Source organism: Kwoniella mangroviensis, assembly GCF_000507465.2.
Source record: "Kwoniella mangroviensis CBS 8507 chromosome 1 map unlocalized Ctg01, whole genome shotgun sequence".
Classification (NCBI taxonomy): Eukaryota; Fungi; Basidiomycota; class Tremellomycetes; order Tremellales; family Cryptococcaceae; genus Kwoniella; species Kwoniella mangrovensis.
The window spans coordinates 9,494,269-9,507,202 of NW_027062533.1; the positions used below are offsets into that span (position 1 = coordinate 9,494,269).

Genomic DNA, 12,934 nt, shown 5'->3' on the forward strand with positions numbered 1-12,934 from the left:
GAAAGGAGAGAGACTCAAAGAGTGAAAGTTAATTTATCGGTGAAAAGTGAATTGAGTGTCAATACTCGTTCATTCCACCAACATGTCTAGATCAGACTCAGGCTGTGTCTCTTTGCCCTTCTAGAATATATATACATCATTGATATGATTGAAGCATACGTATGTTCCTACAGGTTCGTTAATGGAATGCATCCATTGGGTCTGTTTTGATGATTGGATGAGCTAAACAACCATCGTCATTCATTAAAAAGCATCGTCATACCAAGCATTATAAATTTAATAGAAGTGTCAATCGGGGTATACGTGGCCAAAGATATCGTATTAATGTTATCCAACCTTGAGATCCCAAGCAGAACAGGATAGGTCCCAAAGCTATGTAAGTAAACGAGATCATCCATAGATTCAAAGCAAGACAAGACAAATCACTCAATGGCCCAGACTCAAATCAAACTTGCATCGACAGGAAAGCACAATCAAGACCCATATTCCATAATTCATCTACCCGTTCACCCCTCACAATCTATTCCAATTGAAATTTGCCTGACAATCTCACCCCATGGTCCATCACTAGCCCTAAACAGGAGATAACAGCTCGACATACTCCTTAGGTGGTCTAGCAGGTAAAGGTGGTGGAGGCGCATTGGACGTTGTTGAGCCGTCGATCGCCCTAGCTTTACCAGCTTTGATCGTTGGATCTCTAGCTAAGAAAGGTGAAGAGGGTGGTGAGGTCGCAGGTGAGGAAAAATCATTACTTCCGAAGTACCCACGATCATCGCCTTTTGGAACTTGAGATGAGCCTGCGCTGTTCTTGTTACTGATGATTTGTTCAGAAGCTGATCCTAGACTCGTCCTAGGTTGATTCGTCAAACTTCTCATAAATGGATTTGTCGCTGCTGTTGAGAGGGAAGAAGTTTCAGGGGGTGGTGGAGACGGCGAGTTATATCGCTGTACAGCAGAAGTAGCCTGTTCGTACCTCTTCTTCATCATTTCTTTCTCTTGTTCAGCTGAAGGGTAACCTATTCCACTTCCACTTCCACTCGCACTGGCAGTTCCAGCATTATTGGATGAACCTTCAGCGAAAGAAGGTGGTGCCTCGTCGAAAGTAGGAGACTCAACAGGAGGAGCTAAGACAGGTGGAGGTGGGGGCGAAGCGGTACTCTGTCGGGCCCGTGAGGGCGATCCATTCGTACCTGAAGCTCGATTAACCCTATCCATAGCTTCATAATACCTCTTCATCTGTTCTTTCTCATCTATCGCACTGACCCCTCCTGAGCTAGAAGACGGGACCACCGATCCGGTTCCGGTTGCAGACCGCGATGATCCAGGTTGAGGCGACCCTGAACCAGCCCTTGCGACTCTATCCTGGGCTTCATAGTACCTTCTCATCTGTTCCTTCTCATTCAGGGCGGTAGGAATTGTGGAGGTCGCTCGGGGCTTCGTAGGAGATGCAGTAGGTGTATCGGATATTCGATTGTTACTGGAAGATCCTATACCTGGCGATTGAGAGGCTCTAGCAACTCTATCTCGGGCTTCATAGTACCTCCGTATCTGCTCCTTCTCATCAATAACATAAGATGCAGCCGCTGATGTCTTAGGTCTAGTAGGTGAAGCTGCATGACTACCTCGATGAGTGGATCTAGGAGGTGATTGCTGCATACCAGTCCCGCTACTTTCCCCTCTGGACGCTGCGGCCACCCTATCTTGAGCTTCGTAGTACCTTCTCATCTGCTCCTTCTCATCGATCGGAGCGGGTACAGCGGCATCAGTCTTCGGTTTTGTGGGTGAAGGAGTCTGCGTAGTTTGTCGAGTATATCCCGATGGACCAACAGGTGGAGGAGATCCAGTCCTAGCGGCAACCTTTTCTTGGGCTTCGTAGTATCTTCTCATCTGTTCCTTCTCATCTACAGCTGAGCCAGAAGGTAAGGTATCTTGCTTAGCGTTCTGTGAAGTACTCGTGCTTGGACCAGCACTGTTTTCGCCTCTTGCAGCAGCCGCTACTCGATCTTGCGCCTCATAGTACCTTCTCATCTGCTCTTTTTCATCTGAAGCACTGGTTGGTGGTTTACTACCAGATGGTGAAGAAGGTCTTGATACATCCCTATTCTGATTGTGGAGATTGGTTACTTTAGAGGGTCTAGCTGGTGATTGTCCAGAGCCAGAAGCAGAGGCAACTCTATCTTGAGCTTCATAATATCTCCTCATCTGTTCTTTCTCATCTATCGGACCACCCTGTCCTGTTCTCTGACCTTGTTCGTTCACAACAATCGAACCTACACTCCCACCACCAGATTTCCTAGTTAAAACACTACTACTTCCAACATTAATCATTCTACTAGGTGAATTCGGATTCGATTGATTCTGATTCTGCGCGACAGCTTCTTGAGCCTCGTAATACCTTTTCATCTGTTCCTTCTCGCTCAACCCATTTGCCGATATACCCAGGCCCACTGGAGTGCTACCATCAGCCTTCGAGCTAGTACGATCAGGTGGGTAGATCGCAGTATATGGCATAGGTCCTTCCGATGTACTACCCTGAGAAGATTTTCGTGGACATAGAGGTGGAGAAGTTTTCAATGCCTGTATTATACTGGATTGTCTATTTGGCGAAGAAGATGAATTGGCTTTGACCACGTCGATTTTTGAAGGTCCCGCTTTTGGTGGAGGAGTGTTGGTCTCGGCAACTCTCGAAGTAGCTTCTTCGTATCTCTTTCTCTGTATTTCCTTTTCTTCAGCGGCACTTAGAAGCCCCGTTTGTTCAGCGATAGATGGTGGAGGAGGTGATCCCATTCTGTTCGATCCCGAACTGGGCCTTGTAGCAGGTGAGGGCGAAGTCAATCTAGGGGAACTGGTAGTTTTCGGACTGGAATTCACAGATGATCCATTCAAACTCGTATATTCTGATACCGGTCTGGAAGGTGCTGCATACTGTCTTTTCGGTTGAGCAGGTACAGGAGGTGCGTATTCTGGTGGTGGTATTTCAGGTATTTCTTCTTCGTCCTTTTTAGTCGTTTGAGAGGAAGTAAGTAGACCAGCGGCATTTCGAGCAGCCTCGTACCGTTCGCGCTGTAAGGTCTTTTCCTGTTCTGAAGAAAGGTAGAAGGAGCTCGGAGGGACTGGAGGTCGAGCCGAGGTAGGACGAGAAACTACCACGGGCATAGGGGAGGATTGGCGAGTTGATGGGGAAGGTACGGTAGGTGTAGTAGGTGTGATGGCGTTCTGTAACACGTGCAGGTTAGCTCACCGAGGGGCCCAAGTGAGATAGTTTCCAATACTTACGTCGCTAGAAGCTAGACTTGTCGCGGTTCGGTCACTCTCCTGTTCCGGCTTCATAGCATTCTTCAAACCTTTATCCCACCGCCCAAATGTAGCCATAGTCGCTGTGGAATACCTATTGCTGGAGGTGTCATGTCCCGCGTCACTCTGCACGTATCTCTCATGCCCACTTGCGGAATCGTGGGTTGGAGAAGTAGGTGTGACACTCCGAGGTCGCGGATGGGCAGTAGGAAACATCGCCTCCGGTCTGCGCTGACCAGGTAAAGTAGGCATAGTAGCATATGATCTATTCTGGGTCGGTGTGGGTGTCATACCAAACTCGTTGGTCTGGGTGTCCGTCGTAGTGAAAGTACTGGCACTATTACTAGATGCGTGTCGTTGATATGGTTGTCGGGAATCGAAGCCTTGCATCGGCTGTTGTGGCTGCTGCTGCTGATTGTATGATCCAGAAGTAGGACGCTGAGAAGGGAAATAACCAGGACCGGGCAAGAGAGAATTACCGTTAAATCGAGCATTAGGGGGTAAGTCAGGTTGAGGGCCTGCGAAAGGGGTTGAATCAATGGGACGAGGAGGAGGTGAAGGTTGAGGAATGTCGGGACATAGGAAGTCCACTCGACCTATATCCCTATGACATTACATCAGAATAGATATCCAATCGAAACTGCGTGAAAGCCACTCACCCAGTAGCCTGTTCAGCAGTGTTCCTATCAAAGACACCGACCGTATACATAATCCCATTGATTTCGATCTTATCCCTTATACCTTCCATTACAGCTTTGACTTCCAAGGCATATTCCACTCTTAACGTTCTAGCATTTTTAACCGTTACCAAAACTCGATCTACCAACATCTCTATCTTTGCTGATTTCTCACCACCTAAACCTATCCTTTCATCCACTGCTGCCTTGACCGTTGATATAGGTCTTGACTTCGTTATAGGGTTTTGTAGGGATTTCCTTTTCTTTCCTTTTGTTCCCTGGGGATCAGGTGGGATAGGTATAGAAGTGATTAATTCATATATCGTACATTCGAATCCCTTCAATTTGAAAGGTTGCGATTTGGTTGATTTCAACGATGCTGAGAACTGTATTCTATCTCCTGAGCTAAAAGCTGTATTGGGTCTTGAAACATTCAATGTCAACTGATCATTCGATGCTTTGATAGTTTTCGAATCAGGTATATTGTACAGGGGCCAAGATGAATGTAAATCATGTTTGATTACTATCAACGGTTCAGAAATCTTCAAAATGGGGTATGACTCTTTCTTGAATAGACCTGATTTTTGTTTATAGCATAAAGCAGCGACTAATTCGTATCTTATTCCAGTAGATCTTGGTAATTCGACAGAGGGTGGTACATTTTCAGGAAGAGGTAAGAAGAACTTGAAATCTGCCGTTTCGATCTGTTCAGTCTCTTTACTTTCGTCGCTTGGTTTCCACAATGTGTTGATCTCTCCTATATGCTCCCATACCGGTTCAGAGGATGATCCACCGGTATTGGGAAATCCAGGTGGGAGTGACTCGTATTTACGTATTTCGACTCTAACCCATTTGGCTTTTACTGGTATCGATCCGACCCGCAGTTCCAACGATCCATGCACACCTGCTGCTTTGCGATCAGGAGAGGCTGGGATACCGGGATGACCTTGTATGAAAGGTAGGTGAGGTGGGGCTCGTAAGAGCAGACGAGCTGGATGTGACATTGTTGAGACGGTATTTCTATATCATCGATGTGAATTGGAGGAATCGACGAAGATGGGAGTTTATGACCGGATGTTCAGCTGAAGACTTGTGATATATGTTGAAAGCGATTCCGTTGATACTTCTATGGTTGCAAGCTACTCTACTTGGTGAATGTTGTCCTTGACGGGATGATAACAAGATAATCGAAGAGACCAAGAACAGATAACATAACAATTTCACTTGACCTCTTACTCTTACCGAGAACATCACCCTCCAATGCGCATAGTAGTATACCGTCATACCGTCATAAAACATCACAAACAATCGGAACAACGGACATTCCTCGCATCTCCGCATACCTCAAACCTACGCACAGACCCGGTTCATCAAAAGCCGATCGATATCAATGACAGCGACAAAGTATCCACAATCCTACTGAAGACCGGTATAGAGCATCAAGTCATTACGAAACAAGACACAAGATACAAGGCCACCGTCTCGAATAACATCATGTCAGACGCGTTCAGGAAAGCAATGGCCAACAAGCTACCCCAGCTACCTCGGACAAAAGCACCATGGGCCGAGGAGGCCGACGAGGGACAAGAGGAGTTGCAGGAGGAAGAAGAAGAAGATGGGCTGGGCGATCTGCACGCAGCGTGGGTATCAGCCGTTCTACCTAGACTGAGTCATTCCCATGTCCAGATTCCCTATCTCATGTGAAGCCCGTATTAGTAGCTGACTTGTTTGTAGTCTGCCACCTCCTACGAAATACGGTTCGACAGATCTCACTCCTTTATCCGCCTCGTCGTTCTTCCAACAAGCACTGGAAGTCACCCCTTCCTCTTCCTCCACGACATTCAGAGTATATCTCACCCCACCTAATGCCAGCAATGGAAAGGGGAAGGGCACTTACCTTGTATGTCATCATGGAGCAGGAGCATCCGGATTGAGCTTTGCAGCGTTGGCTAAACATGTTAGGGAGAGTAGTCATGGTGAATTAGGTGTGCTCGCTTTCGATTGTAGAAATCATGGTGAGTATGAACTGCCCGTATCAGCCTACCAAGTAGATTAGTCTGAGCTAACCTGATCATATGTGCAAATAGGCAAGACCAGTACTGCCGGTCCGTCCTCTTCGGAGCAAGATCTATCTTTACCTACATTACAGAACGACTTCCTAGCACTGATACAGCATATATTCCCTGATGCGAAAGAATCGCCATCTCTGATAGTAAGCTGCACATGGCCCGGATCGGTGTGGGAGTGTATCAGCTTACAGGTCGGTATCATACAGCTGTTAGGTCATTCGATGGGTGCAGCACCAATTTTATCTTCCGCACCTACACTACAGAAAAAGGGGTATACGATACCTGGTGTGATAGTGTTAGACGTTGTTGAAGGTCAGCTGATTCTTTTTTGGAGCAGCAGATAGGATAATAACTGATCGTTTCCAATATGTTCGTATAGGCACTGCGATCGAGGCTTTACCTTTGATGAAATCTATCTTATCCCAGCGTCCTACCCAATTCAGGTCGGTGGTGGATGCGATTCATTGGCAGTGAGTAGAGATATTCATCCTCGCATTATGGCTTCCAATCAGCTGCTTTGGTCTGGGAGAGATTCGTAAGCATAAAAAACTAATCGAGTTGAATTAGTCTAACATCGAACACATTAAGAGATACAGAAGCAGCAAGAGTATCCGTACCATCATTCCTAATTCCTGATCCCAGTAACTCCAATAATGGTGGAGGAGGAGGGGAGAAACAGATTTGGAGAACTGATCTTTTAGCTACTGAGCCTTATTGGGAGGGTAAGCGTGCCTTTAACCTTTATCATTTCAGGTCAAGCTAATCTGTCATGGTTTTGAAACGTCCAGAATGGTACATAGGTTTAAGTAAGAGATTCCTAGAAGCTAAATGCGCGAGATTATTGGTGTTGGCTGGACAAGAGAGGTTGGACAAGGAATTGATGGTTGGTCAGATGTGAGTGTCCCTATCATCAGCTGGTCATTTTCTTTACTATTCGATAGAAAAACAGCTGATCACAATGAATGGTCCTCCAGGCAAGGTAAATTCCAACTTGAAGTCATGCCTGACACCGGACATTATCTACATGAGGTGAGTCCGTCTTCAGATCTTCATCGATTCACGAGTGGACCAACTTCTAATAGCTGATTACACGATACTCCACTGATTAGGATAATCCCTCATCATTAGCCTCAACGATCGTGCAGTTCTGGCGAAGGAACACAAGGGTATTGGTGTTACCCCCTAAGATCGGTCAACCTGGTGTACCTGGTATGAAGCCGAATAACATAGTGAAGCGTGTAGGCGAAGATTAGGGGTTTGTGAACACCGCGGATAACATATCATACATGTTCTGACATCATGATACATCATCATCACCAAATGTATGTATATCTAGTATAGAATGAAGTTACAACAACAATATCTGATCGGTTCGTGAATAATTATGGAGAAGACAGATAATACCCTACTATATCTAGATCCTAAAAATTGTTCTTCTGTCTGCTCATTCCTCATGCTCTATTCTTTATTCTTATCCTGTTGGGAATCACACCAAACTCCATATTCGCACTTACAAACCCCCTGAAAATCAACTTTCCTAAATGTTATACTATACCTATCTTCTCTTTTCACACTATCGTCGGTCGCTCTAGAGCGTATACCGTGCGTCCAGGCATATCGAACTTCGTTGGACATTATACATAAACTATTGGGTTGAAGGGGAATTTCATGATATGTTGATTGGGCTAAGGGTTTAGGTGTAAGCGTAGGTGTTAGTGATTGATTTCCATTAATCGTGATCTCTGATGGGAGCGTGCCCGGAGTTGAGGTAGAAGTTGATCCACCAACACATCGTCTAGGAGCGAACATCTTCATAGCAGTCGCTTCATCACCTTTCTGGAAACCCATATTGACCCTCGCTCCTAGCGAGAACGATAATATCTCTTTCTCAAAGCACGAATGCGTATCTATGTGAGGGGGTATACCCGATCCAGGTGGGTAATATTGTAAGGTAGCTTGATTAATTTCTAATCCATTTATATAAGGTTTGATCATCTCTATTAGATCTTGGATGTAATCTGGAACAGGAGTAGGATTGGGTGAAGCGTGGTTCGTGGTGTAATCGTATTTGGGTCCATAGTGAATCGCTAATCTACGTAATTTGGCTTTGGTTTTGGGTTTAGACTGGTCTCTAGGTTGTTGCAACTCCGTTTCATCAGTCGGGAGAGACTTGGACTTGCTTTCTTCCATTATACGGAATTCGTCTTTAATTGTATTCAGCAAGACTTCATAGTCTCCAGGCGAGAGGAAATCGTTTATGAGGATTAGACCGTTGTTATGCTGCAATAGCTCTTGAACATATCCTGTATCAGATGAGGAAGTTGATCGATCCGGTTGTGCCTTGGTATCTAAAGGGATGTTCTTGAGTTCTCGAGTATGATTCCATGGATTGGATACCCAATTGATATCTTCGGTATCCCCATTGCCCATCTCTGCTGATTTCTTTAGCCTGGGCCGCCCTTGTCTGAAGCACTGGATCTAGCGATGTTGCACTTTCGTTGACCTGTGAGGAGACATGACTGTCGTGATTATCGATTAATAACTCATCTCAGTTGATCATCTGTCTGATCATATTCCCTAAAATAACTTGCACTTCTTATTCTCATTCTCGAAAACAAAGAAACCAAGGCGAGTCACGTGACCTGTTACCTGATCGGCGAGAGCGGCTTTGTCCGAAGGATGACGTCGTACATATAACATAAAGTCATTTGATCGTGCTATTCAGAACGGACCAAACGCTCTTTTAGTCCATGATGAGAGGCTGTGCGGAAGTGCGGATGGATGTCATGCCAGGAGATATATAGGGGGAATGTCCGTGCGGACCTAGATTCTCTGTCCCAGGCTTGAGAGGGCGGTGTGCAGCGTGCGATGTAAGGAGCTGACTGACTGACATCGCCTTTCGGTCGTGTTTCTGTTTCTTGACATGGAGCGAGATCTTATAGACTAACCAGAGAACAGATATATAAGTTTGCACCCCTGACCACTTGACAGACTCATCGATCCTCCTTCATCTCACAGTCAATTGTCCTCCAGCTCAATCTCCTGTTGACAATCAAACAATATGTTCTTTACACTACCAATCATCTCATCCATTCTCCTCTTCTTGAATCTCGTTCAAGCTCTCCCATCCGCTCAGATCTCCCGAGCGGAATATGAGAGTCTCGAGAAACGTCAATCGGATGTCCATTTCACCTCCTCATGGCCTGATCAACTGGTAGGGGGAGAGAGCATCTCGATGAGCTGGGAAGGAAGTGATTCGGGAAAATATACCTTAGCTTGGGTGGAGGAATATAATGGTGGTGATGATCTTTTGGTAAGTACAGCATCGTTTCAATCCCTTCTTCTCGGGCAGTTGACTTCGGGTAATAAATGACATATGACCAACCCGCTGACGATTCGCTCCACGTACATTTACAGCTAAACTTTGTATTCCAAAATGAAGTCTATGATCATTACGATTTCTACTTCGCCCCTGCTAGATGTTGGAAACCCGAAGCTAGCTTGTGGGTTTATCCTCGTCCGACTGAACATGTGTATCTCTTTCAAATTGCATCATCATCAGAATTACTGACATGTGCGTGTGACTGGTATAGCCGATTCATCGTTTGGGATTCCGAAGGATTCCCTCTACCTGAACAAAGAGCTTATGGACCTAAATTGAATCTGGTACCAGGTGATGACGAGCCTGATACTTGTTAAGTCAATCGACTTACCCCTCTGATCGGAGAAGACTGCTTGGACCCCAGCTTGGGAGTACAGTGTATGGCATACGGTCTGTGTGGAATATGGTAATACTGCAACAATGTTAGTCATAAAGAATATCAATGCATGTGGCCTGATCTTTGATCATCTGTCTTAATAAGAATTAGTATACGAAGCCCCGTACCCTCGTGTAAGCAGTACACCTAGGTCAAACGATATCTTGATCGGCTTAACATCGCAAATTATCTTGTTTGACTCGTTCCAAAATGGGCAGCCTCAAGTTCAAGCTTCTCCTTTCTGATATCTTCCCAATCTTTGGGTAATCCACTACTTTCAGTACTCTCACCTTCGCTATTAGAAGTTGTCTGTGAGGCGCCAGTGGCCTGTTACCCATTCAAAATAGATCAGCTGCTGACGGCGGTGGGCCCGCGTTCGAAGGTTTGTCAACTTACACTTGATGTGCACCCTGATGCACGATTAGATGAGGGAGTAGTGCTGGTGCTATTGCTTGATTGCTCGCTCACCCTGCTGACTAATGATTTGCTTAACAAGCTTTGTGATGTTGAGTAGAAGGGGGGCAGAAGGCAAGGATGGGTGCCAAACCATCGAATCCCCCATTTTATAACCTATGCACTGTCATCGCTGGAAATCCGATGTGCAGGCTTCATGCCCGCGTAGTACAGTTGTTTCTCACGCTAAGAGGTCTTCTTGAGTCTTGGTCTTCGGATGAGCGGAAGTGGTGAGATGATTCAACACAAAGGATTCACAGAGTGTTATAGTCCTGCTCTGCGATCTCCAAACTCCATCAAAGAGTCAAGACAATAGTGTAGTTTACATGCACACAACAGCTCAGCATCATTTCTTACCCACTCTGCATACAGCTCTTCTAGCGCTGGTCATTCATACTGTACTGATCTTTCAATCATTAAATATCGATCCTGAACTCAGGCGCGATACAAAATTCTCCTAGCACCTAGGTGGTCTTATTGACCTCCAGATTCTCTTGGCCAACCGTATGTCGACGCAGGAGATTGTGGTCCCTGTTGACTTTGAGTCTGAGATGCCCCAGAAGGAACGCACGACCCACCACTTTGAGTGCTCTAAACATCGCACGAGACCTATCAGGACTTCACGTTTGAGTGATATATTAGTTTAAGAGCTTACTTACTGAGGCACCACCCGTATTGGTACTTGTTGCTTGAGTCGATCCTGAGGTAGAGCTAGCATTCATGGAGGGAGGAAGAGACCAAGGCTCGAATACTGGTTCTTGCTTAGGCGGCATTATGAGTCGAATTCCGTTCTGAGTGAAGCACTAGGGGGCTGAAAAGTATGGTTGATGGTTCAGTGTTGCGAGCAGAAACACATCTCTTGTCGTTCATGAGCGCCTTTATATGTATCTTTTTGGACGCTGTTTTCGAGGGCTCCCTCCATGTATGACCATCATAGGCGAATTCAAATCTCCTATTTAGCCGAGAAAGAAGGCTTCGCCAGTTCGCCTGGAACGCATTGCACAAGCGTGTCGCTATAAGTGGGGAATCATGGCTTTTGAATTGTGTGTCTTCTACCCGTCAGCAGGAAGCCAGAAGAAGGCGTGACAGTGAGTTTTCTTCGTGACGAGTGGTTCACATACAAGACATTCTCTTGTATGGCTACTCTTCACAGCAAACTCATATCCGAGACATGCATGTAAAACTGGTCATATCATCTATATATGTGACCAATATTTTACTTTCATAAGAGGTTATAAACACCATGCATGTGTGCCATGCGCCGCATCAATGAGTAGGCTGCCACATGCGACCATACTCGACGGGCATTGTCCCCCACTCTCATGCGTCCATTGGTAGTTTATCGGTTTAGCCGGAATCCGATAGAAAGGTCTAGTCTCACCCGAGTACGAGCAATCACTTCTTCATGTCATCATCTGCTCATCTTCGATACACCACTACTGTACATATCTCAGTCGCGTCGTGCTTGGAAGTCGTTCAACCTCGGGACTATCAAGATCGATAAGGCCAAAGACACAACATGCCAGAGACCACACCTCAAAGACCGTGGATAGAGACTCCCTTACTTGAGTCAGCAGCTTTATCCAAGATCAATGGATGGTACGTTATCTCTTTCTCTCTTCACTTACTTCGCTTCATCAATCAGCTGACACGATCAACGATATAGTCGGGTCTTTTTGAAACTAGAGAACCTCCAGCCTAGTAAATCATTTAAATCTCGGTATGTCCAATCTCTGACATCGTTATATTGCTTCCGGTGACCCATTAATTCGTACTGCGTTGTTATTGCGTGTTATAGAGGGATAGGAAACTTCATTGTCCAATCAATCCAATCCCACCCCAACCCATCCTCTCAACCTCATTTCTACATTTCGTCAGGCGGTAATGCAGGCTTAGCATGCGTGACAGCATGTTCTACCTTGGGATACAAAGCCACTGTGGTAGTTCCCCTATCGACAAAGCAATTCATGATTGAGAAATTGAAAATTGCAGGAGCGGACGTGATTCAATATGGAGAAACATGGTTTCATGCCGACCAACATCTCCGTAATGATATATTACCTAAAGATCCTGGTGGAGTATACGTACCTCCCTTTGATCATCCGAATGTCTGGGATGGCGCAGCTACCTTGGTACCGGAATGGGAAGCCCAACTGTCTCACATTGACGGCCTAAAGCAAGTCGAAGCGGATGGAGTAGTTTGTTGTGTAGGTGGAGGAGGGTTGTTCGCAGGTATAATGCAAGGTCTCCTAGACCAGAAGAAAAGAAAAACAAAGGTTATAGCTGTTGAAACTAAAGGTGCAGAAAGTCTAAATGCTTCTTTAGAAAAGGGTGAAAATTCCAATTTAGGGGGAATTACTTCCATCGCGACTTCCTTGGGAGCTATCAAAGTATGTCAACAAGCGTTCAATTACGCCCATGAGAATAGAGATATAGTGAAGAGTGTGGTAGTAAGCGATCAACAGGCTGTACAGGCATTGTTGAGATTCGCAAGCGAAGAAAATATGATTGTAGAACCTGCTTGCGGAGCGACGTTGTCTATCGCCTACGAAGGGAAGCTGAAGGATCATATCAAAGGGTTGAAGGAAGATTCAAGGGTTGTGTTGGTAGTTTGTGGAGGAAGTGCGGTGACTCTTGACTTGTTAGATGAATGGAGGAAAACCTATGCTAATTAGAAGTAAGG

At 45.6% G+C, this 12,934-nt stretch overlaps 7 protein-coding genes across 7 annotated transcripts; 3 read left to right on the top strand and 4 right to left on the bottom strand.

Moving 5' to 3' along the window:
- Nucleotides 1–573: 573 nt before the first annotated feature.
- On the bottom strand, nt 574–4,975 carry I203_103589 (uncharacterized protein; the record flags this gene model as incomplete). Its single annotated transcript, XM_019147611.1, has 3 exons — nt 574–3,216; nt 3,277–3,898; nt 3,954–4,975. The coding sequence occupies 3 exons, from the start codon at nt 4,973–4,975 to the stop codon at nt 574–576; spliced, it is 4,287 nt and encodes a 1,428-aa protein (XP_019003276.1).
- A 490-nt stretch (nt 4,976–5,465) lies between these two features.
- On the top strand, nt 5,466–7,293 carry I203_103590 (uncharacterized protein; the record flags this gene model as incomplete). The annotated part of the gene is made up of 9 exons (XM_019147610.2): nt 5,466–5,611; nt 5,706–5,986; nt 6,059–6,183; nt 6,247–6,352; nt 6,420–6,510; nt 6,608–6,762; nt 6,829–6,934; nt 7,015–7,069; nt 7,150–7,293. The coding sequence occupies 9 exons, from the start codon at nt 5,466–5,468 to the stop codon at nt 7,291–7,293; spliced, it is 1,209 nt and encodes a 402-aa protein (XP_019003275.2).
- A 205-nt stretch (nt 7,294–7,498) lies between these two features.
- Nucleotides 7,499–8,470, bottom strand: I203_103591 (uncharacterized protein; the record flags this gene model as incomplete). Its single annotated transcript, XM_019147609.1, has 1 exon — nt 7,499–8,470. The coding sequence occupies one exon, from the start codon at nt 8,468–8,470 to the stop codon at nt 7,499–7,501; it is 972 nt and encodes a 323-aa protein (XP_019003274.1).
- Nucleotides 8,471–9,101: 631 nt separating this feature from the next.
- I203_103592 (uncharacterized protein) lies at nt 9,102–9,739 on the top strand (the record flags this gene model as incomplete). The annotated part of the gene is made up of 3 exons (XM_019147608.1): nt 9,102–9,353; nt 9,458–9,543; nt 9,634–9,739. 3 exons carry the CDS (start codon nt 9,102–9,104, stop codon nt 9,737–9,739), a joined length of 444 nt encoding a protein of 147 aa, XP_019003273.1.
- A 245-nt stretch (nt 9,740–9,984) lies between these two features.
- Nucleotides 9,985–10,642, bottom strand: I203_103593 (uncharacterized protein; the record flags this gene model as incomplete). Its single annotated transcript, XM_065517351.1, has 4 exons — nt 9,985–10,125; nt 10,195–10,270; nt 10,437–10,528; nt 10,613–10,642. The coding sequence occupies 4 exons, from the start codon at nt 10,640–10,642 to the stop codon at nt 9,985–9,987; spliced, it is 339 nt and encodes a 112-aa protein (XP_065374169.1).
- Nucleotides 10,643–10,725: 83 nt separating this feature from the next.
- On the bottom strand, nt 10,726–11,024 carry I203_103594 (uncharacterized protein; the record flags this gene model as incomplete). Its single annotated transcript, XM_019147607.1, has 2 exons — nt 10,726–10,842; nt 10,911–11,024. 2 exons carry the CDS (start codon nt 11,022–11,024, stop codon nt 10,726–10,728), a joined length of 231 nt encoding a protein of 76 aa, XP_019003272.1.
- A 746-nt stretch (nt 11,025–11,770) lies between these two features.
- On the top strand, nt 11,771–12,926 carry I203_103595 (uncharacterized protein; the record flags this gene model as incomplete). The annotated part of the gene is made up of 3 exons (XM_019147606.1): nt 11,771–11,850; nt 11,918–11,971; nt 12,050–12,926. The coding sequence occupies 3 exons, from the start codon at nt 11,771–11,773 to the stop codon at nt 12,924–12,926; spliced, it is 1,011 nt and encodes a 336-aa protein (XP_019003271.1).
- Between the last annotated feature and the right edge of the window lie 8 nt (nt 12,927–12,934).